The following is a 26,168-nucleotide window of genomic DNA, read 5'->3' as shown; positions in this document are numbered from 1 at the left end:
GTTATAACAAAACACAAATACAAAAAAACCAAAACAACCAACAACAACATCAACTAATATCAAATTAATATTTAAGCATAATTAATTAATGAAAAGTAAAAGAATCGTATACATAAATAAATAAATATTAATAATGATATACATAGTAAGTTAATCGTAAAGTACAAAACCAAACAACAACAAATAAGAGATAAACACCAACAACAAACCAACCAACCAAAAAAAAAAAAATATACAAAATTAATTAATCAATCAACAAATAGTTAATGAAAATTTAATATGTACATGCAAGCAATCTGAATCGACAACGCCAACAACAACAATAGCCACAGCAGCAAAATAATAATCACAACAACCAATAATAATAACAACAACACAAGCAACAACCACAACAACAACACGGATCAATACCAAAGATGGAGGCAAAATTCCTTGGCTGCCGCTCTTTCATTCCTCTCGATATTTTTAGCGATTTATGCTCAATCATTTGGTAAGTTGACAACAACAACAATCATAATTTTAATATGTAATAATAATAATAATGATAATGATTACAAAAACAACAAATATCAAAGAAAAACATTAACCACCCCAATTACCCCTATTATATTTAAGCTCTTTCGTATATGAATATACAACGAATATTATATTCTATGTTTGTATGTATGCGTTTGTTTGTATGTGTACACGAAGCATATTTTTACCCTCTAGCCGTTAGGGTAAAAGAGCGTTTTCAATGAGTGTGCAACAGGCAGTGTTATACTGCTGTGACTTTTATTAGAATTCAACAAATTGTAATGAATTAATAGGCTCGAATTTTGTTAGTTTAGAGTTATTAAAAAAAAAAAAATAAACAAAAAAAACTAATAATTGCATTTCAGAAGCAGGAATTAAATCTGATTAAGTTCTCCTTAGTCCGTCAACGATACTCGTATAAAAACGTGTTCTAAAGCTCATTTTGAATTCTCAGAATGATGATACAGTTCTTAATAAACATTGTGAACGATTTCTAAGAATCTTATTACGATTTTAAAATAAACTTGATGTGTGAGTTTCTAAACTTAGAGTTTTATTTTTGTTAATGATTTGTTTAAAAAAATTGCTCAAAAGATTAATCTTAGTTGAAAAGCTATAATAAAAATTACAAAAATTTCTTAATTAGTGGTCAATTGCCTATTCAGTGTTTTACATTTGATGACTAAATATTTTTGTAGGCTCTAACAATGGATATAGGGTATCTCACAGTTGAGCACACTCAACTGAAGCTTGTATGTGTTTTACTTGTATGTATGTGTTAGCGAGTGAGTGTGTACACAACTGCAGCAGAAATTGCAAACAATAACAAAAAAGAAAGAACGAAAGAAAGAATGAATAACAAAAACGAAAAAAATGATAGTATGTGGTCTACAATCCCTCCTTGCCCCTCCAAACGCCCTAATTGCCCGGTGCAGCGGCCCATTTGAAATATTCGACTTCCAGCAGAACTTTCGGGCATGAGAAAGGTGCAGCCAACCCACTGACTATTTCACTAGCTACGTTGCCGAGAGGAGGATATACATATTTTATTTTAGTATTTAGCGAGAATATTTTCTGAGCAGGTGTGATCTTCTATTATGTAATATGAAAAATGTTCGTTTTGAATTTATGTCAACATTTCGAATTATTCCAGCTTGTGCTATTTGCGATTTGTATTGTAAAATGCAGGACATTCTTTTCCATAATCCTCTGCCCCCAAAGTTCTGTTGGGTTTCTAATACACACACACACACACACACATACACTTTAATACAACATAACATAAAATACACACACACACATGTGTAAGTTGAGCGAACACTTTCCTTTCGCTAGGTTTTTGTTTTCTCTTTTACAATGTAAAAGTGCACCATCTCCTTGCCCCCACCAGCAGGTTCGCTATTTTCTCTCTCACTCACACTGTTCAATTCACTATCTCCCTCTCTGTTTCTCTTTCTCTCTTTGCTCATTGTATGCGTGTGTGTGTGTGTCTTTCTCTCGCGCTGTCTATCTTTTTGGCCTTTAGTTAAGTGTACTTGTGCTTCGATATTTTTGTGTGTTGCTTTTTATAGTTTATATTGTTGGTTGGTTGGGTTTTGGTCGCTCGACATTGTATGTTGGCCCCATCATATTCTTCTTCTTCTTCTTGTTCTCTATTCCCTCTATATACCTAGAGAGATATATACATAAAAATATATGTACCTATATGTTTGTATGTATGTTTGGTTTTTTGCTCACTCATTTGATTTTCAATTTTCCACACAATTGCAAAAAGGAAAGCAAGCAACAACAGAAGAGAAAACATATTAAGTTCATTTTAGTATTTCAGTCTAAATCTTATGAATTTGCTATATGTTTTTGTTGTTTAGTTGTATTTACACCAGGTCGCCAGACGACAGCCAAGCATTCTAGTCTTAGCCGGTTCGATCTGTCTTTTCGTCCGTCCGTCCGTCTGTCCGTCCGCTGGGGCTTGTTTATATTAACTCATCGGCCAGGTCGGGTACTCGGTATTCAGTATTCGATACTCGGTACTCTGTGCTCTGTAGTCTCGCTACCCGTCTGCATTGTTTACATTGCGCATGTAGCAACTGTGTTTGGCCATCAATATGCTCAATATTATTATAGCCAGCCTAGCCTTTGCCTTTGCTTTTATCTATCTCTGTATTCTATTTATTTATTATTCTAAGCATACTATCCATTTACCATTCATCTTCCACCACCCCACACCCACATTCAAGGTGTATAATCAAGTTTTTCATTTCTATTGTACACATTTCGACCTCTTAACTTGAGTCGCATGAAAAGTCTATAATTTTATTACTCCTTTTAATATATTAATTAGAGATATAACAGTATTTCAAAATCGTACATCGATGTTTCATATATCAAGCGGTCGAATCAAATAATAATATATAATGTAGAATTACCGTTTTGCTTTTATTATTGTAAACATATTCAGGAATTAATGTTAATACTATATAGACTGGCATACAATCTCTGTTTATACAGATTTGCCGAAATTTGTGGAGTTTTGTTTATATAAAAATATCGAGGGACTAACGACTCATGAATGGATAACACATTGCTCTATTCATGTGTATAGGGTATTTCCATATCGTTGCACTGCGATTTCAGGTGTACAATTTTAATCTTTTCCGTTTATCAATTGTATTTCTGCACATGGTTTTCTGTTTTCTTTCCTTTGTAGAATATTTTCAATGATTTCGCAAATTGTTTATGTAAATACGCGGGTTCCTACGTAAACTTTTATGGGGGGTGGGTAACTTTTGATATTATTTTCGAAAGGTTTATAAGGGATTAATAGAAAACAAGAAATAGTCGAGCGTGCAATAGTTTAGAGTGTAATTAATATTGAGAGAACTATATATATAGTACAATATCGAACTATATGAATCACAAAACTGATCAGATGACTATAAATTATTCGCATTCCTATTGTTGTTCTTATAGTTGTGGTTGCTTTGTTGTTATTCTTGTGCTTACTTCAAAGGCGATTTGCGTAGGCAAATCGTAACCACGTGTTGTCCAGGTGTTTATGTTGGCCAAAACAGTGAAGGAATTTCGTATTACCCGTTACCCATTGGCATGAAGGGTATAATCAATTAATGATGAGCCGAAAATGAGTGTAAGAGGCACAAGTATTTATCCGCGATATTTATATCAATATTCTATAAATATCATTAAATGAGCTTTAATACAATTACGATATTAAAATAATTGAGAATTTTATTATTATCGAGTAATGTAATACTTAATTGGTTTGGTATTTCGCAGAAATATAAATATAAAATAACGGATATTTTAAAGCCGAGTATACTCCTTCGTTTTTTATTATATTTCATATCTGCAACATTTTCACATTTCCCGAGGTCTTCTTTTCCATACATTTCCGCGCAGGTTTTTAAACTTGGCGTTGGAATACAAAAAAAAACAACAAACAAAAGAATGAAGGAAATTCAGTGCCTTCTGAATTGTCCTGTTTATGTCTCTGTGTTTGTGTGCATATATGTGTGTACATTGGGGCTTACCAGTTTGCTTGTTGCCATGTTTATTTACCGGCATTTTCATTACATTAATAAATGTCAAATATTTAAATTTCGGCTCGCCCAGAACAACAGAACGCATGGCACATTGGAGCGAGTCTCATTTGAAATCCTTTGAAAATTCATAATGTTTACCAAGTGGACTCATTGAGATTAACAAATTGAGTTACTCATCGACAAACATGAAAGCTAAATGCACAATTATTCATTTCGGCTTCAAAAGCATGATGACTACAATTGAGAAAATTAATTATTTAACATTTGAAAAATGCCTCACTTGTTAGAAATGCTGTTGAAATATATACGCACTGAATGTGTATATAGGGAGTGGACTTTAAGATATGAAAGCAGTTGATTTGTGTTTTTTGCGAAACAACGTTTTTTTTTATATGTATATAGTAAAGATAGACAATAAACATGAAATGTAATTTCCCTTTCAATGTCGACGCCAGCAACGCGTCATACTAAGAAAGAATAGTCGCCCCTCCTGCAGTTGTGGGGGCGTGGTTATATTGTTCTGACTGTGGAGCTTGGCTGCATTGCATTGCTTGCAACTCGAATGGTGGCACATTTTGCTCTCTGCCTCTGTGTTTCCGGTTGTGCCAGATAATGACTGCTTAAACAGAGCACAGAGCGCACTCTCCTTCCTTGCACTCCCACACAAAGAGATAGAAGAATATACTATGCTATGTATTTGTGCTGGGTATATCAGTGAATTGCACCTCTTTCGCATGCTAATTTACTATACAATTTGTTCGAGCAAATGGGAAGCAACTTTTGTATTTTCACTCTTATCTATTGCGTGTGGCCATGGCCCCCGCTTTTCACTATACCGACTACTATACTACCATATGTACCCCTCTCAGACCCCTCCCGGTCTTTCATTAGCAGGCACCTGACAAAAGCTAAAAGTTCACACATCGTCTATTTAGAGGCAGACAGGCACTTATACGAGATAAATGTATATATGAATATATATATACATGTACAGTATGTTTGTGTATGCTTTTGTTCAACTTCATATATATTGTGAATATAACTACATATATGCATTTCACATATTTAAAAATAAATATAAATAAATTTTTGCGTGCGAGAACAATAAATGTGTAACTGTGTGTGTGTGTACAAATATGTGAATGTATGGAGATTTGACATTTGTGTGAGTGTCAACAAATATGAAGTGAAAACATTTGCGCATGCATATTTTTTATTTTGTGAAATGTCAAGTTTGTCTTTGCACTTGAAGACAATTGCGTGTGGCCCACTGTGCTTGCAGACGACGACGGCCTGCCAATACACACACATACACATACTTATATGTCTGTTGAGTGGCCAAGTGTATGTGTACATATGTATGTATGTATAATGTTCGTCTCACTGTCTGGCAGGCATCGCATTTTGTTGCTATAGCTGAATGTTTAGCTTTTCATCAAGTACGAAAAACAAAAACAAAACGCTGCCAAATTAAAAGTCGTCACCAACGTCACTAGCTGCCTCTCATCCTCACTACTCCCCCCACCCTCCTCTTCACCCCTTGCTAAATCAATCAGTCGCACTGCAGGGGTTTTATATTTTTTTGCGGGGTTTGCGGGGTTTTGAGGAGACTGGCCAGTCACACCACAGTTTGGTTTAATGTTCGTCTCGCCTGTCTCGTCTGCCTGTCAGAATCGGATTTTTCACAAATATTTTCACTTTGACTGCTCCCCGCTGTGGTTTTTGTTATTGTACTTGTGTGTGAAAGCTAACTAAAAAAAATTTTTCCATTGTGACGTCGCGTCGTCGCAGACACAAAAGAAAAATTAAAGAGCTTAAGAGCGAGAGAGAAAGGGAGAGAGAGAGAGAGAGAGAGAGAGAGAGAGAGAGAGAGAGTTACACTGTCCGATCAATTTTTGTTGCCGCCATTTCTTCCACATTCCATATGGACATGGACACTGTGTGCAGTCATCTCGCTTACACCCACTGGCTTTGTTTTACAATCGCATTCGATAAGTTCTTTGTCGCCTGCAATAGTGAGTAATAGCAAAAGGGGGAAGTGGGAGAGAGTGGGATAGGGGTGGGTGGGATATAAAGCTTTATCGCTTCATTGACTTTGACAATTTGAAATTGCTCGGCTTCAAAGTTCAAAAGTTCCTTTTAAAGGTAGTTGTGTGGCTGCATGTGTGTGTGTGTGTATGTTTTTACATGCATATAATAAAATGGCAACACACACATAGACAGACAAAGCGATTGTAATAAATTTGTATGCTGGGGTGAGCACATGTTTATGTGTGTGTCCATTTAGTTTTCTTTGAATCAATTTGCGTTGGTTTCAATTGTGCCAAGCCAATAATAATTGACATAAATGTCTGGCACGAGCAAGAAGGCCGAATGAAATATTCAAAACTGTCTGACATGTTTTCTCTGCATTATTTATTGGATCAGAAATGTGTTGTGCGCTCGCTTGCTCTTCCGTTATTTTCCGCTGTCTGTCCTGTCCATCGCTACTCAAACTGCTGTGCACTGATCGCACAGTGACTGCCAAACTGTGGCAACTTCTCCCCCAAAAACCGCTTGAGAGCTGGAAATTAAATTTAGCTAATGTTTATTTCGTTTAATTAGACAACTGCAAGGCAAATAAAATATTTATGTACACACACAGCCACCCCACCCACCTTACACTTCCAGAGACCAACTATTGAGATTTTCTTTGCTTTTGGTTGTTTCTGCTTTCAACATACTTGAAAACGTTAAACAAGTGTTTTGTTAATGTTTGTTTGCTTAAATCTTTAATGTGTATTGCCAGCAAAACCAGCAAAAACGCCAACAAAAATTCTAAGCAAATACGAAAATTTTTTTCAAGTTCTTCGTTCAGTTTTTGGTTGTGTTGAGGATAAAACTGCAAAACTTTTGCAACGAGAGTAACAGAGAAAGTGCGCGCGCTAGCAAGCGAGAGAGACAGAGAGAACGAGCTCGGACGCTCAGACGCCTAGTCATTTTCATTTTGGTTGCTCTTGCTAATTTTAAAATAGACAAACAATTTTTTATTTCAATTTACAGCAGAGCAAGTCACAAACACACACACACGCAAAAACACACACATGCAAGCGATGCTGCTGCTCTCAGCCCCCCAGACACATGACTCGATGTTGACGTTGACGCCGCAGTCGCCGTCGACGTCTACATAGCTGTTGCTGCCCTCCTTGTCCCCCTTCCCTACATGCCTTGGCGGCAGCACTCGGCACTTTTCTGTTTGCGTTAGCGAGTAACTCGGTTGCGTATTTAAATATTTATGTATGTATGTGCCGTATTTATAAATCTCTGTCTGATTATGATAAGCATGATAATGATAATGGTTAGTTGGCACTTTTTGTTGTTGCTGCTGCTGCTGCTTTTGTTGCTGCAGCCCATTAACAACAGCGCTCTGTCAAGTGCATACGCTTTCTGTCCTTCTCCTACTCTCGTTCTTACAATTACTCGCCGTTGTTGTTTGCATTTTCATTTTACTTGTATTTGTTTTGCAACAGTTTGTTTTTTTTTTTTCTTTATTTTTTCATTTTCTTTTTGCTTTGTTTTTTTTTATTGCAATTGCTTTGTTTTGCGGCTGTGTGCGGCATTTGTCAATTGTTGTGCGTTTTCTAGCATTTAATTGGCATGTTTCGTGCCAATCTACTTAATGAATTTCACGTTGTGCGTTCACTGACCGTTCAATCGATCGATTGACCGATCACACGATTCGATTTCGATTGTCATTGATTTCCAATGTGCGTATATTTATGAGCATGTGTGTGTGAGCTCTTAATTAGTCCAGCACTTGCAGCAATCAGGCAGCCTCTTGTTACATTCAGTTTCTGTGCACCACTTGAATTGCCAAAGCTTGTTCGCATTTCCTTTTCTGTCATTTTTCTAACTCACCTGGATGTCAAACCCCCTTACATTATAGCTCTTCAACTGTATTTGTTTTGTGCTTTATTCGTTTTTCGAACTCGTGTGGTTGTCAAACCCCTTTACACTGGGACTCGTCAACTGTATGTGTGCTTTCACGTGCACAACGGCTGCTAAATATAACACTCACATGTACACACGAACAAACGATCACATTATATAGGTACAATCAATTTTGTTTCGTGTTAATTAATTTTGCCATGTTTTTTTTTGGTTTTGTGCTCAGCATGTAGAATTTCTCGTTCGTTTTTGCGGCTTTTTGCAAAAATTCTCGTTGTAAATATTTTAATTGCCTTTGGCTATAACATTTGCAAGTGCAACAGGAACAACAGCAATAATAACAAGGGGCTTCTTGTTGCCCCATTGCAAAGCCCCAAAGCTCAATGCGTTCATTAAAAAATAATAAAACTAAAACGAAAAATTAAAGTGTAATGAGCATTAACATTCACAAACAGGGACGAGGAGGAACACAAGCAAGCAAATGCCAATAACAATATGTCACGAGTACTGCATGAAAGTGCGAAAGAGAAAGAGAGAGAACTGGCAGCCATAAATTTGATTAAATAAAGTTTTAGTTGGCGCTTTTTGTGCGCTCACTTCTCGGTTTGCTTGCTGCGCTCTCTCTCTTTCCTACTATTTGGCACAAGGAATGCGACAAAAACTATGCTAAATGAACAAGCAATAAACCATAAATTTCTTGTCACCGACAACAACAAAAAGAACGAGAAGAACGGTTAAACGCTTAGGGCTTTTGCAAGTGTATAACAAGCGAAAGCGGCCAGAGCTATGAGGTGTCCTCTCCACTCTTCTAATGTTGTGTGGTGTGGTGTGATGTAGTGTGGTGTGGTGTGGTGGGTGGTGAGACAGAGAGAGGTGAGCTGCAAAAATTTTAAGGTGTGCTATGCCGCGCACGTGTAAGCTTGTGTGAGTGAGTTGTCTAGTCTGTGTGTGTGTGTGTGTGTGTGCGTGTGTTGTATAAATTTATAAAACTTTTCAGCTGCGCCCGTTGTTGTCTTCTACTGTTGCTGCTTTGGCTGCAGTATGCTCTATGATTGTAAATATGTATGCGTGTGTGTGCGTGTGCGCTGTCCAAAGTGACAAGAGCATTTTTGGTTAGCCAGCGGCGTTGGCGGCAGCGGCAGAGTGGTGAGTAAGGTGTGGTGGGGTGTCTCTGGGGGGAGATGTGGTGTACTTGCCGAATGAATGTTAATGAAATTGCTGTCTGCAATCTTTTTGCGCTTAATTTTCTATAAAGCTGTCAGCTCACAATGAGAAGGCCAGCAAACATACATATGAGCATATATTTGTTGTACTCGTATATACATTTTGCTGGTTAGAGTTACGTATGCGTAAATATTATTTCTACATGCCTAATCATTCGAGTTGAGTGTGTTGACATGCAATGATAAAGACAAAAAAAGACGCATGTCCGCTTGCCTCGTTAATTCAGCCCGATAAGATTGCGGCTTTATCTACGAGTGTATGTGTGAGTGTATGCGATGGAGAGTTGAGCATACAAATTTATTGCCATATTAGCCTTTTGCTTATTATTTGTTGCCATCAAAATGTACTTGTTACCTATTGCCTGTGATAAGAGTCGCCATCATCAACTGATAAGAATTTCGGCACATGGCCACACACTTAGCTACATAACGTCTGTACGTATGTATATATGTGTGTCTGTGTGTTGCCAAGGTTCAAGATTATGATGCAGTTGAAACTGGACAGCGGCGTGTTGACGTCATCAGTTTGGTGCTCGTAGCCAATGTCACACATTTATCGATATATCTTTGTCAGTGTGTGCACACTGGTCAGTTGATGGTAATCAATTTGATTGGGCGAATTTAACAAGTTGCGTCAGTAAATGATTTGGCACAACGAAAGTTACGCTATGTTACGTTACGTTAATTGGGCGCTTACGTAGCTGTTGTTGTGCAATGTGACGAAATCACGTATACGCCGTGTGATTCTGTTGCATTGCGACACAATTTGTTTCTATGGCTAATTATCATGATCATCATCATCATCATCCGAGTCATCCTTTTGTTCAACTACCAATAACTTTTCATTAATTGTACGTATTTAATTGCACATTACAATAATAGCACATAATATATTTGCTCCAGATTTTGTATTTATCTATCGCTGTTACATTCATTAAAATATGATTTATAATTTGGTTTTTGGTCATTTTTGGAATGTAGGTTTCAAGTCTTTTTTTCGTGATGTTGTTCTGTGTGTATAAATTTAAGCAAGATTTACGACACATTTAGCATAAATAAATTGACTTAAATTTGATGATATATATATACATTCATCGTACATAAATACTATATATATTTTTGCAACTTGGCGCTGAAATCAAATAATCCAAAACTGGAATCACATAAAACCAACCAAAAAAAAAAAGCAAACAAATTAACGGATAAAAAGAAAAGAAACAAAAAACACGCACACAACACATTGAAGACACTACAAGAAGACCCGAAAAACTCGATCGTCTCGCAATCGAAATCAAAATCGCATTGTATACTATACTATATAGTAACCATATTTTATAGAGTGTAAAAGACTAATTAAAATGCCACAAAAAGCCATTTTTGTTAATGTTAATTGTTGATGTGTTTTTCTTGAGTTCAATGATATTATGGTTTTCAATTGCGCTCCCAGTTCACGTCCCCCAGATCACAACGCCCTCGCTCTCCGATAACCCCATTTCGATATATCTTTGCCTATCTCTGTCTTGCTCTCTATCTCTCTCTCTCTCTCTGTCACTTGCTATTGGAATTGTTGTAACCTTTTTTTGCTGTGTGTTTTACATAAAACTATATATATTTATATATATATATATACATATCTGTGATTTGTTGCTTTGCTGCATTTCGGGATTGTAATCGATAAACGATAACAACACGCATATTCAGCCAGCGATATTGCGAATGAGAGCGACGGAGAATCAAAGGAGCTTTTGCCACACGATATTAGCACGCCCATCATTTATTACGGCGATGCGAGTGTGAACATCGGGCAACCGTTTGAGATCCTTTGCATAATACCCATTAGCGAGAAGATCCATTGGCTGCGCAATAATGAGTCGATAACTCGCCACAATTTCCGACATGGCCATGACGATCATTCGTATCAGTTATCGGAATCAGCCATCGAAGGTGAGTATTTAGCTGAGAACGCAACCGAACAGAACAACAAATCTCATCATCCACCACCACGAATCGCAGGGGAGTCGCACAAGATCGAGGCGCAGCTGAAGGTGCGACATGCGTTGAAGGTGCACGAGGGACGCTATCAGTGCAACAACAATCACCGTCATGGCAATGGCTTCCATATGCTGCGCGTGAACAGCAAAGAGTCGCTAGGTTCGACGGAAAGTGGCGGTGGCGGTGGCTATCAAACGATTGATGAGATGACGCCCAGTTCACCCAACGATGTCTTCACCAAGACGTGGAAGGAGCAACAAATGCCGCACAATCCGCACAACAATCGGCAACCAGCACAACAACAACAGCAACATTATTCCTATGGTGGGGTTGGAAATGCGTCGTATAACGAATTCACCACACAGTGGTACAACACTCCAGCTAGTGGTGGCCAAGACGAAAGAGCGATTCATCGCATATATTCGGCAACACCGCCCGATATTCCACGAGCCCGTTTCGAAATGGAGGAACATACGGTGGCGGCGCGACCAGAGACACCCACCATACTGTACAATCAAACACTGCTCAACACTGCCACAGATGATGCTGCTGCAGCGTCGTCGTCATCACCGTCATCATCATCATCGGCCAGCGCGACAATAACAACCACACCGCATCATCGTACGCATCATCAACAGCAACAGTTGCAAAAGCAGTCGCAGCACACACTAAACGCTTATCAACTGCCAGTGCCGCCGCAGCATTCCGTGCATCGCAATGAGAAATATCAGACGTATTCGCCGCAATTTGTGCCGACAACAGCTATAGGTGGCGACACCGTTACGTCGGCGACCACATTACTCACCACGGCCCACAACAACAACTATGGGCAAATGCAGCAGCAGCCCAAGATGCTCTTGCCTATTCAGAAGGGTGAGCCACACACACACACCCACACCCACATGCATTCATGCTACACACACATGCTTAACAACATACGAACATGCATTCCAACAGTCACACATACTCACACATAATACAGCAACATTTATATCAGCATTTCACTCAGCTCACTTTTTCTCCCTCCTCTTGTTGTTGTTTTGTTTAATCTCCTCTCCGCGTACAACAACAACTTCACACATTCCGTTTGTTCGCTCGCATTTAAATCACTTTTGTCAAATTATTTGTCTAAGCCTCGCTCTCGCTCTCTATTTTGCTCGTACTCGATTTCTCTCTCGCCCGCTCGCTCGCTGTCCTCTCTCGCCGCTCTCCTTACGTTTTTGCGCTAGAATTAGAAAACATCGATAACAAAACCTAGCACGTCTTCATCGCTCGCTCTCAAACCACACATCGCCATCGATAGATTGTAATTTGGTGTTGTTGGCTTTATTATAGTATACGTTAATCGCTAGCTCGCTCGCTCGATGACTCTCAATTCGTAAGCTCGTTCAAACACACACACACGCATACTTTTATACACAGTCAAACTTTAAGTTTCGCTCTTCGTTTGTTGTTGTTGCTTGACAAATTGTTTTTGTTTTTCTTTGTCCTTTGTCTACTCGCTTATGTATGTCTGTGTAATAATTTTTGATTTCATTTATACGCTGCTATAGTTGTTGCTGTTGTTGTTATTGTTATTGCTGTTGTTGTTTGTTATTCTCATTTCGATTTCAATGTTTTAGTTGTTTGCCTTAGTTTTTGTCTTTATTTTTCTACGAACACACTGCTGTCAGGTGCACAGCGCAGTTCAGCTCAGCGCTCTTCAATTTGATTGATTGGCCGCCATTTTGGTGACGCATATTAAATTCGATTGTAATTTCGAATTGGCGATAAGACGCTAGCCTTGTTGTTTTGCCCCCAAAAAGAAAATGATGATGAAAAGCAACATCAAGCTAAACATCTCTTCATACATATTGCTCTCTCACCTCTCTCTTTGTTTGTGCCGTCGATAAGTAAACAGCTGATAACACATGCATTGTGTGGCCTACTATTGCATATAAATGCTATCGGTTATCGGCTAATGGCCATCGACAATCGCTTTAGCTTTAGTTTCCTTTTGCTTCTTCTTACATTCTGTATCAATATCAATAAATGTTTAATAAATAATATTATTCTGCATCTAGATATCAACATGAAAATTGCAGCTAACTTTACATAAAATAAACATACAACTTAATTATTGTAATTACCAATTAACTAATTATATGCATAATTATTATAAAAAATTAAATTATACATGCCGCGTAAATGAAAATTTATTTGATTTCAGTCCAAGTTTTAAAAATACATATTACAAAACAAACCAAATATATATGTTTATCATTAAACGTAAGCATTTACATACATACATATACAATACATAGTACTGTGTGTGTGTAACTTTGTTGCCCTCTTCAGTTGCACTTGTTACGATAACGATATCGATAACGTTTACGATCACAAATGAGTTTATTTTATATTATATTTTTATTTCAGTTATTTTTTGGTTTTCAGTTTCAATTGTTTAAGTAGAGTAGAGTACATTTTGTTTAAAGTCTACTCTGCCATGAATACTACAAATTATGTATTGACATTTCTCAGCTCAACGTACCTGCGACACCGTCCTTAACCCCCTTCCGCCCCCTCGTTGCCACCTCTCATAAATTAGGCGCTCGCCTTCTCAAATTTATCTACAATATATTATACTATTCCATATATATATCAATATATGTATTTTATTATAAGAACTTTATCTTGACACGTTATTTTTTTTATTTTATTCGTCTAATTATTAGTCATACAAGTTTATTTAAGCATTTATTTATGTAAACGTTGTATCCTCTATCTCCTGCCCCCCCGGTTTTTTGATACGATACAATATTTGTATAATATTTTAATGTATATTCGTTGAATAAATATTAGCACACATTCTAATGATACATTTTTCCTCCCATCTCTGCATTTCTCAGGGCCAGATTCGTTGGTGCCAAAATATGACAACGAGGAGCTGCAAATGGTATTTTATAATATACGATCGCATCTTGTGCTCAGCTGTGAGGTAAAAAATGGGAATCAGAGTGATCTCATATGGTAAGTACATATTGCGCTCACCACCCTCTCTATTCTTTATCCCCCCCTCAAAGGGCCAATATAGAGACAGCAATGTGGCACCTTGAACTGGGTCCTTTCATGCGATGTGATGGGACAGCAAGCATACTACATAGTTGGCAGTTATAAGAGCAATCATTTTAATATGGCACAGCTAAGCACTTTTGCTTAATTATGTTGGCCCCCCAAGCCCCCCTCCCCTGCTCTGTCCTGGCCATTGCCACCCCTTTCACTTGACTGACGTAACCTGGAGAGAGCAAAGCGAGAGAGAGAGAGAGGGAGAGTGAGAGGGTGCTAAAAAGTGGCCGACTTTCCTGCTTGCCTAGCTAACCTAGGAGTGGGCTTTTTCCGACTCTACTTTTCTCCCTCTCTCTCACACTCTGTCTCTCTCTCTCTGTCTTGCTCGCTGTGTGGGCGCCTCGTAATGGTAATGACACTTTGTGTCGGTCCTCTGGTCGCCTCTGCCATTGCGTGCCTCATGTTGAATTAGTCCTGAATAATTGGCACCAAACTTCCTAAAGAAGAAGGGCCCCCCGCAATTTGCTTAACAAGACGACTAAGAACATTGTTCTATATGCTTTATAATAAGTCGATGTCGATGAACAACAAGTTCTGTGGTTGCAAATTTTAACAACGCTTTATGCCAAATATAAAGATATCTTTGTCATTAACACCTAATGATAACGACGAAACAATTTCAAAGGCAGTTTATCGAAACACACAAAAACAGCGATAATATAGGTTCAAAGTTTAGGAAATTTATTCTTCGATAAATTTCAATATTTAGCATTTGATATAATTAAACGATTGTCGCTTTAAATTTGATCTCATCAATTATAAAACTACTTTCAGATATTGTTCAACTAATGTTTTTATTAATATTTGCATTTGTAGGAAAAAGAACGACACTGTGGTGAATGAGTTGCAAACTCTGAGAGGCCGCTTTAGACTTATCAAGGATGAAGGAAAGTTCGTGATTGACAAGGCGGAAGTTAGCGACGATGGTCGTTACAGTTGTGAATTAAATGGCGTGTCCAAGAATATAACGGCGATTTGTAAGAAACCTTATGTTATCTTTTTATATTAAAATTAAGTAAAGTTAAACAGCTTGACTTAAAAGTACTCGTAATTTCGAAAACAAAGACACTTTTTTAAATATCTAATTTTCAACACTAAATCCAAAATAATTGCAACCAATAATACTAGTTTTGAAACATGTATACGCAATAGATAATTTAACAAATATTTCTCTATTTATAGCTCGCGTGCTTGTCCGAGTGCCTTCAAATAACGGTGTTGTGGAGGGTGAGAAATTGACCATCCCCTGCACAGTGGTCGGTAGTGAAGCTAGATTGTCATGGAGCTTTGGTAAATATTTGTATAAGCTATTATAAAGCAAGAGCTTCTTAAATAAATATCTTATTTGATATTTATTTTGCAGGCAATTACACAAATGTAACAGCGAGCACAGGTCGTTATATACTGAAAAAAGATGAGAGTGCTAATGTCGAGAATGCAATTCTAATCATTGAGAATGTTACTCTGGACGACAGAGGCGATTACACGTGCTCAGGCAACAATGCGGCCCCTGAATCTGCCTCCGATACTGCAACTGTTCGTGTTAAGGGTATGACTTGAGATTGAGAAACAAGATTTTGGATTATTATTATTAATTATACAAATATGATGATTGCAGGCAAATTCGCTGCCTTGTGGCCTTTCCTGGGCATCTGTGCTGAGGTGCTGATTCTTTGTGTGATCATTCTCATCTATGAGAAGCGACGCAACAAGAGTGAACTGGAGGAGAGTGATACTGATCCCCAAGAACAGTAAGTTTGCCAACCACCAACAGAACCAGAACAACAACAACAGCCAGAACACAAGAAATCATCAACAACCAACAACAACAACAACAACAACAAGAACCTTTTACAACAACCAACAACAACAAGAACAAGCAGTTCACAAACAACAACAACAACAAAACAACACCAAATCTTGTTAAACAACATTTAAAACGCAGCAGAAAATTTACATTTTAGTTAATAAACTGCAAATTAAAGACGTTTGAAGCTGCATTCGCAGACAAACACACAACACTCATACACACACTCACACACAGAGACACTTGCGACGTACTTACACACACCCACACACACACACACGGACACAACAACAGCAGCAGCGACAAATTTAGCAAAATTCTTCTAGTTAACAATTTATAAATTACAAATTAAGCAACAAGACAAAATCATTTCAACAAAACAAACGAATTCACAATTTGATTTTGTTTTGTTGTTTTTCGCGTCGTTTGTTGTGGCATAACAAATCACACTTACACACACCCACACACACACCCGTTCGTATCCCAACAAATTAGTGCAAAAAATTGAATGTTTCGTTTATCGTTTTCTCTGTATCATAATTAACCCAACACGTTTGTATGTATGTAATGTGTGTGCACATGAATTAAATATGATTTAGTGAAGCGTTTTGCGTGCCGCAACAAGCGAAAATTTGAAAACGATAAAAAGCTTATGGCTATAAATTTATTTTTTAATTTTGCTGCCCACACAAAAAATAACATTAAAAACAAAACAATTTACTTTGTAACTTTACTTTCTCGATGTGTGCTAAACGAAGAAAAACAAAACACAATTATTGCTTTAATATTGACAAGCACACACACACTTAAACACACACACACCAACACACAAACCCCCAAATACTGAGCGTAGTTTTATAGCCATATAAATACTATATAATTATACAATATCTATATATCTATATATACAATTTATATATAAATATGCCTTATGATTTCATGTCCAAAAAAAAAATGTTTAAAATTTTGTTTGCTGCGCCTGTTTTCTGTTGCTTAACTTTCACACATACACAGACACACAGACACCGACACCAACACCAACACACACACACAGACATACACAATTTCCCTTATGATTTACAACGAGTGCATTATTAAGATTGAAAGTGAAATGTTATGAACTTTGTTTTAAGTACTTATTGTTTAATTCTAATTTAAAACAAACCCAATATACAAAAACAAAAACAAACAACATGATTAGCATCGAGAGATCGAGAGATCGAGTTTTGCCTTGAAAGAAAACAATACACACAAAGTTTATCAAACTATTCTATTCTATCGTTACTTATGTATATTATTATGACTATCTAAGCTTAAAGTTGGCAATAAATTTGGTTAAATAACAATAACACACAATACGACAACAACAACAACAACAAACCTTCTCACATACTCGGCTACGCCTGGAAAGCAAAGCCATTTTTCTTTTCTTTTGATTTTTTGTTTTATTTTTTGCAGTTTGCAGTTTTTATCTTTTTTAATATTTGTAGAGCCTTCTCCTCTCCTCTCCGCTCCGCCCCTCTCCCTATACACTTAATTAGTTTGTACACACGGAAAAGTATTTGTTTTCTTTGCGCACTTTTTATTTTTTATTTCTTTCAGTTACAATTCCAGTTTTCATTTTATGATTTGCTCCTTTTTTTTTAAATATAGTTTTGTGAATAATTCTTATGATTATTACCATATTGTTATTATGATTACAAATTACAAACAATTATAATTTTTCCGTCTATAAATATAACCTAATTTTAAATGCAGAACCTTTGTGCTATTTTTATCCAACATTATTATTTTGTGCGTTTTGAGATGGATTTCTAAAAAAAAATAAAAACCCAATGTAAATTAAAAAAAAAGAAGAAAACAATTAAACACATTGCATTTTTAATGTCTCCTCTGTATGTATTTATTTTTGTATTTGTATTTGTAGTATTGCTGTATGTGAAAGTATTTCTGTGCGTTTATTTGATTTGCTGAAATCGTAGCTATTTAAATATATATGCGTTATAGAGATCGTTCTCCCAACTACACAAAACACGAAGAGCCAAAGCAAAAAAATAAAAACCCAAAAGTGTATATTTAACAGTATTAAGTTGCAACTTCAGATTTGCCCAAGATATAATAATATAACAATATGATGGGGATTCGGAACCATCTCTATGTGTCCATGTGTGCTAAGCGCTTCCTTTTTCAGTTTTGCTTTTCGTAATCGTCGAATTCGTAGTGCCAATAAATTGCGTAGCTAATATTCATGAAAAGCTAATCAAATTGTATTTCATTCTTTTCTTATTTTCTTTCCTCCCTCCACAAAACAAAAAACCAAAAAAATGCAAAAAAAAAAAAAAAAACTAATTTAAAAAAAAACAACCATCAAATTCGTAACTAACAATTGTCGCAAATTGTAATGCCGTAGTTGATAAAATTCGCAATAAGTAAATAATTAATGCATAAGTAAATAGGAACAAAACAAATAACCATAGAAACCGCCTGCAGCTTGATTGATTGATTGATTGACATATTGGTTTATCGATTGTTGTCGCTATCGCTCGCTATCGTTGCCCCCCCACCCACCAGTAAATGCAAAAGTCGATTCGATTCCACCTCTAAACCAAACGAAAGTGTGCCCAGCGTTCAGCAAATATGCAACCGAACAAAATAAAAACCAAAACCAACTTTAACTAAAACTAAAACCATAACCATAATTATATTTATATTATTATATACTAGACTATGTTATATTACTATTAACAACAGCCACAACAAGTAGTCTAATGTTTGTACCAACAAAAAAAAAAAAAAAAAAACAGCAAGTCGGACAACAATTAGAAAATTTTCAATTTGTTCGTTTTTTTTTTTTTACCAATTATATTGAAATTATTTATAATTTTTCTTTCATTGCTCATGTTTGTATCCGTAATTGAGATTTAACTAATTGATTAATTGATTGCTGACCACCTTTTTACCTCCGTTTTGCATTTGGATTTTGATTTGTTTTCAAAACTTTAGCAATCTTAAGTCGATAAGTTTTCTAGTGCCACTTGAATCAATCTCTTGACTCATCCGATTTTGCAATTTGTTGTTTCTATTGCAGGAAAAAGAAAAGGAGAAATTATGATTAAAATTCCTAAAGACAGCCTAAAAACGAAAAGAAAAAAATAAATAAAAAATGAAAGCATTATATTATATACATAATATACACATACAACTAGCAAAATGAGTGTTGTCACAAAAGATCCAAGCCCCCTTCCCTATCTCTCTCACACACTCTATCTCTCTCTATCTGACCTATACCCCAAACAAAACAACAATATCCTGTCTCGAGGACCTCTATCCAAAAAACAAAGATACCCCAAGAATTGTCTGCGAATATTGTTTAGTAAAATTGTATTTTATTATAAAAGAAAAAAGAAGAAACCAAAAACCAGATTAATATTAAACAAAGGATGGAAAATTAACATTAACAAATGAAAGTGATAGCAGTTAAATGAACACTAAAAAAAACAAAATCGGAACACTAGTAATTAAATATATAAAATAACAAATAAAATAAAAACTAAACGATCAATGGGATCCACGAAGTTGGCACGACGATGTTGATGACGATGATAACACGATGATGGTCCAGAACCCAACACCGAATCCGCAGTACTCTTAATACAACAACTACAACAATTACAACAACTATTAAAGATGTATCACGCCCACTTCCCCCAGTCCCAAAAGCAGTTACTCACATACATACATACAATACATACATATATTAACACATACATGTGTGTGTACGTAGGTTGAATCGCCATCTTAAAAGAAATGTTGTACATAACCTAACAAGTTTATTGTTTACATCTAGAAAACCAACAAAGAAAAGAAAAAAGTAAAAGAGAAAAAAAACGTCGAGGGTTCCGTCTTCAATCTCGCGTATTTATTTATATATGGGAATTTCATTTGTAGCTAGTTTTCTTCGGGGTGTGTTTAAGTTCAAGTTTCTTGGGTGCGATCAAGTGAAAATACTTCTCAAATCTTCAAGAAATAAAAGTACGAACATAACAAGAGATAAAAGAACAACCAAAACAAAATGAAAATGAAGAAAAACAAAAAAACAAAACAAACAAAAAACCAAAAAAAAACTGTTGAAAGAGAAAAATGTTAAAATTTGTTTATTAATATTAGTTAATAAAAATAAAGAACTTTTTAAACAATTAAGTAGCGCGTTATGAGTATATTTTAATAACAAAACCAAATAAAAGAGAAAAACAAAATACAAATCAAATAATATGAAATGATAATGATAATGATGAAAATGAAAATATGATAAAAATTGATCGTATAAGAAGACGAAGAATAACAACAACAACTACATTGTAAATTTGCATAATTTTAAACAAATTGCGTACTGCCAAAACTTGTAAAGTTCAGTACTATTTGCTTACTTTTACTATGAAATATGATTATTATAATTATGTTATGTATGATTACGAAATTATGACGACTTTGCCTCATTTTTGCAAAAACAAAAAACAAAAACTAAAATTAAAAACAAAAACAAACAGAAACAAACAAGCAAATCAAAAAGTAAAATACAAACAAAACCACTGTTAAATAATTCATTAATTGATTTCTGTTAGTTGTTAAACCTTTTTGGTTGTATATGTATGTGTGTGTATAAAGAAAACCAAGTTAAAATACTAAAGCGGTCTTCAATTTTCAACAAAAAAAAAAACCAAAAACCAAAACAAACAAAACGTATACTTAATCTGATTCTGATTCTGATTCTGAATATCCTTAGTTGACTTTTCAAAACTTCTCATATTAGATTTCTGTTTTTCACTTTTTTGCCGCCACCAAAGCTTTAAATATTTATATATATATAGTAAACTGTGTTCTCAGTAAAAACAAAATAAATAAAAAATAAATAAATTAATAATGAGGATAAATTATTATGTTGACATGTGCATAAAACAACATGAGACATTTGTATAGTAAACTAATAAACTAATAAATAAAATCATAAATAATATAAATAACCGTTCTTGTTATATACGAAAACAAAACAAATGGAAAACTAATGCAGAAAATGCAAAAAACTGAATCATCGTGTGTGTATGTTCGATATCGATACATATAAAAAACCATATATACATATATACATGGATATATATACATTATATATATATATGGAGATATTTAGAAACAATTAAATAGCCTAGCAAAAGATACTTTGAAACCGTCGTAATCGTAACACTCTCGATTGATCAATAACAAGTGATCGATATCGAAATCGAAATGAGCAAAATCTAGGGTTTTTTGTGCATAAGTTTTTTATTGTACAGTTTGTGGCTTATTTGTGTAACGACTATTTGTGACTATATATAATATATAGATCTACATAATTATTATGTGTATTGTATACAGCAGACAAATTGTTTATTTACGCCCCCAAAAAAACTTTCTCTAACTCCTCCCACTCCCACTCACACACACACACATACACACTCGCAGACACTACGACAGACGTACGTACATACACATGTGTACTATATGACACACATTCACACACACACACACACACACACACACACACATGTAACCTCTTGAACTGAATAAGTGAGCCCACGTTGCGTATACACACACACACAAACACACACCAACAGGAAGAAGAACAGCTACGATACCTATTTACTGCTATAATGTATGACGTAATGTTACCCACAAACAAAAACAACAACAAGAACGACTATTGAACATACTACAAAATAACAACAACTTTAAACACTCGTCAACTATTGCTATATACTACAAAGAAAAAGAAAAACCAAAAAAAGAAAGAAATACTATACATTATATATACACTTATATACAACAAGTACATACGCAGTATTGTATGTTTTTTTTATGTACAGTAAAAACGACAACAACAACAACAAAAACAAAACAAGAACAAAGCCTGACAAAACAAATCGTGTATCCTATAAATCCTCAGTATATATTTATTTATGCCTTTCTTTTCGATTGTTTATATTATGATATGTATGTATTATGATTATTATCGATAACAAAACCAAATACCAAAAACCAACAAAAACAACAACAACAACTGGCACACAATTTTACTCTCCCGCGTTAAGCGCTTCATGAAAAAACAAAATTATAAGTAAGCGAATCTAATATAATATTATATTTAGATATATAGATATATCTATATATATAAACTTATGTGTATATATGCGATATACATAAATATTATTAATGATAACAGGTAATTTTAATTAGCTTTAAGCCACGTTACAACCAATTTGGAACCATTCAAACAACAAACAAAAACCGCAACTCCAACTACAGATGTATATTTCATCATGTAGTCTCAAAAATCACCTCAAATGTTTCACCTTTTACGATCATTTCAGTTTCAACACTCAAAAAAAGCTAACAAACAAACATAAATCCAAAAATAAACACACAAAATTAGTTACACGATAATAACGAATGAATGATCGATAATGATCAAAGATCGAATATCGATTGCAAGTCACACGTTTTACCTCAACTAATTGGTATTCGTGTTAATCCCCCCGTTCCCTAAGCAACTCCAGTGCCTAAAGATGTGCACTTTTGTCATAGTTATCGATATCGATATGTTGTGTATCGATCAAATTTGTCGTCGTTACGTTGTTTCCGTTGTCCTCTTAATGTCCTCGTAACTCTTTGTAGTGTAAAGTTAGCCTAACAAAATGAAATTGCCTTAGGGTTTCAGTAGAATAACAAGAAGAAGAACAACAATTTGCTAATTGTAATGCAAGAAAACAAACTCTCCAAATCGAATGTATTCTCCTGATTGATTTTGTAGAAGCAAACGTCGTAGAAACGTGTGACTTGCTCTCTGACATACTAGGCGTATAATCAATTTGTATGAAATACTCTATAATCCAGTTATAACTACGGGTAAATCATTTATAATAAAAAAAAACAAAACAAAAAACAGCAAACCAATTATATAGATTATACAATGAGATCCCGTAAGACAGCCAAAAATAGATAAAAAAAAAATGTTTTTTATTTTAAATTGAACAATGAAATTGATAGAAGAGAAATGAAAAGCAAATCAATCAAGTGCCCACATATTAAGAAAAAAAAAAACCAAAAAACAATTAATCATTCGATAGCTAGCCGAAAGAAAATACCAACACCAATATCGGACGAAAAGTTTTTATCTATTTTTGGTTATCGATATACGATATTCTGGCAGCATGTGAAATCCAGGCGTCTTCAAACTGTATTTAATTGCTACATAACATCAAATGAACTATGAACTATTTAAACTATGATTTTTTAGCAATTTATATAGACATAGTAATACTACTATATATGGAAAGATGGAAGAAGGGATGTAGAGCAAATGTTTAAACAAATCACAAGTCAACAGGGCACAGCGCTTCTTTAACTATTAAAAAAATATTCATTTCGATGAGCAACTTTTTTAAAACCAACGCTAAACTTAACTAAACTAACTATAAACTAAACCAAAAACCACAAAAAAAAAAAACTAAAATACTATAAATATGGAAAATGCAAACTTTTTAAACTAATATTGAATTGAACCCAACAAAGTGTTCATTAAACTAAAAGCAACAACAAAATGATTACATATATATACATATGCATATACAATATTAACGTATATGTGTGTATTCAACACGACATTTTGTATGGCTAATGGCATTAAAAAATAAATAAAATAAAACAACAACTTAGCTATGTAATTTAATGTAAAGAGTTTAATAAATTGAACACAACCAAACAACTACACTAACAACACATAATAAATTACAAAACATAAATATACATCATATACATGCATACATAAAATAACATAAATTAATAACGAAACAAAACAAAAGAGAAAAAACAGTATAATATCCATTCATCAAATTTCTAAACATAACGATTTAACGAATTTCATGGAAAACTGCGCTCCTTACGCCTCTCCACTAATCTACCGATATTTCTATCGATATACATATATTTATACTACATACATATATACATAAACATATACAAATACATCTATATATAAAGATATATATATATAGGAAACATACATACTACACTTGTTTTTAGCACTTGAATATGCATTAGAGCTGTCAAACTATCGAGTGTACTATCGATAAAAGTAAAGACTAAATTTACGAATTGTGCAAAATTAAAATTAACAATCTAGTATTAAATCCACAAATTCATAATTCTTTTTAAAAATTCTAAAATATTTACAATTTCTGTTTCTTTTCCTCTACCAAAGTATCGTTTTAATTAAATACTAATTTTTAGACACATCGATGGTTTGAAAGCTTTAATTTGTTTTTTTTTATTTAACAACAACAAAATGCATTACTAACCCACATACACACATGCCATGCATTCACATATGTATGTACAGAGTGTTGAAATGAGGACAACAAAGAAGGGATAGGAAAAAAGGAAATCCGAACAGAAGAACGCAAAGCAAAATGTCGTCACTAGAGTAACTAAATAAATTGTTGAATCCAACACACACACACACACACGCAACAAATACATGCATACTTAATGCCATATTTCCGGAAACAAGCAGAACTTGAAGAAGAAGAAGAAGACGAAAAGAACCCAGTTTATAACTAAGTACTATATGAAATCAAATCGCAATCCACACGAGCGTTAGTGCAGTAATAAAAACAATTGTATTATATCTAAGATTTCCCCTTCCCCTCTCTCCGAAACCAAGAACAACAAACTCCGCAAACAAAACATAAAACTAAAAGATCTAAAATAATAAGAACACAAGGTTAATTAAATCTAAAAACAAAACATTATATATATATTATTATATATATGAAAATATATATAAATGCGGCTATTTATTAAGGTGATTGCGACTTTCAGCTAAAACTAAATTAGTAATTGTAACATTAATAAAAATTAAAAATAAAACAAAACAAAAACCAAAAAAAAAAAAAAAACAAGAAAAAAACAAAACCAAAAATATTTTAAAAGCAAGCGCTTAAATTGTACATTTTTACAAGGCAACTGTACATTTAGCGCCCACGGCATAAAAAATAAAATTTAAAATCTAAAAACAAAAAAGAAACTACAAAAACAATTGAGTTAAAAAGGCACAGCAAAATATATATAAAAATAATAATAAATAAATGAGAAAAATGAAGTGGAAGAAGAAGCAACATGTGGATCGCCAGAGAGACCGATATGTTGCTTAGCCAGAATGGAAATGAGTTTATTAAATATACATTTAAAAATTCATAAATAAAAAGAAGAAAAAACAAAAACTAAAAAGAAACCCAATTCGTTGCATAATATTTAAAACGAAGGTAGTATTAACTCGATTGCCTAATTCTAATATTAAAAACAAAAACAAAAACTATATAAAAAACATTAAAATTAACAGGTAAAATAATAATGAATGAAAACCAAAAAAAAAAAAACAAAAAACAAGAACAACAAAAATGTTATTATACTTATTATACCGATTAAAATGAAAACAAAACAAATTAAAATAAAAATTTTATTTAGATTAACATTTTTTGCACTCTAAAATCTCTCCCCACGCACAGTTCACAGCGAAAAAAAAGTAAGTAGGATTTGGCGAATCTATGGTAAACTAACCTGATAAGCTACATTTCGTCCAAATGCTAATGTACTTTCAAAGGACACGATTCCGATATCGCAAGGACCAACTCTATCGATTGGCATCAACAAAATATGGTGTCATCTCAAAATTCAGCACTTGCAAATGTTCAGTTAGAAAATATGCCAAAATCGGTAATTGTAGGATAACTTTAGAACTGTAAGGACGATTTGATTGTCCTCTGGATAGATGATAGGCCCCACCAAGAGCTTTCGATTCACACAGCACCCGCAAGGATCAGACAGGATATGGCCAAGATATTCGCTATTTTACGTATACGAAAAAGTCCTTGTAACTGGGCTGCTCGCAGGATATTCGTCGTGTATAGTATGTCAATCAGTTTAGATTCATTGAAGCTATATATGTGC

The 26,168-nt window shown here is 34.6% G+C and overlaps 1 protein-coding gene across 1 annotated transcript; it reads left to right on the top strand.

Annotated features, from left to right (window-relative positions):
- Positions 1-300: 300 nt before the first annotated feature.
- LOC133847998 (anaphase-promoting complex subunit 3) lies at positions 301-25,452 on the top strand (the record flags this gene model as incomplete). Its single annotated transcript, XM_062283364.1, has 9 exons — positions 301-490; positions 10,928-11,170; positions 11,240-12,091; positions 14,107-14,227; positions 15,140-15,300; positions 15,506-15,613; positions 15,687-15,872; positions 15,942-16,074; positions 19,219-25,452. Coding segments are annotated over 9 exons (2,022 nt in total), but the record flags the coding sequence as incomplete, so codon positions are not given.
- Positions 25,453-26,168: the final 716 nt, after the last annotated feature.

The sequence above is a fragment of the Drosophila sulfurigaster genome, chromosome 2L (assembly GCF_023558435.1).
Source record: "Drosophila sulfurigaster albostrigata strain 15112-1811.04 chromosome 2L, ASM2355843v2, whole genome shotgun sequence".
In the NCBI taxonomy this organism is placed as follows: Eukaryota; Metazoa; Arthropoda; class Insecta; order Diptera; family Drosophilidae; genus Drosophila; species Drosophila sulfurigaster.
This window is presented reverse-complemented; position numbering and strand designations above follow the sequence as displayed.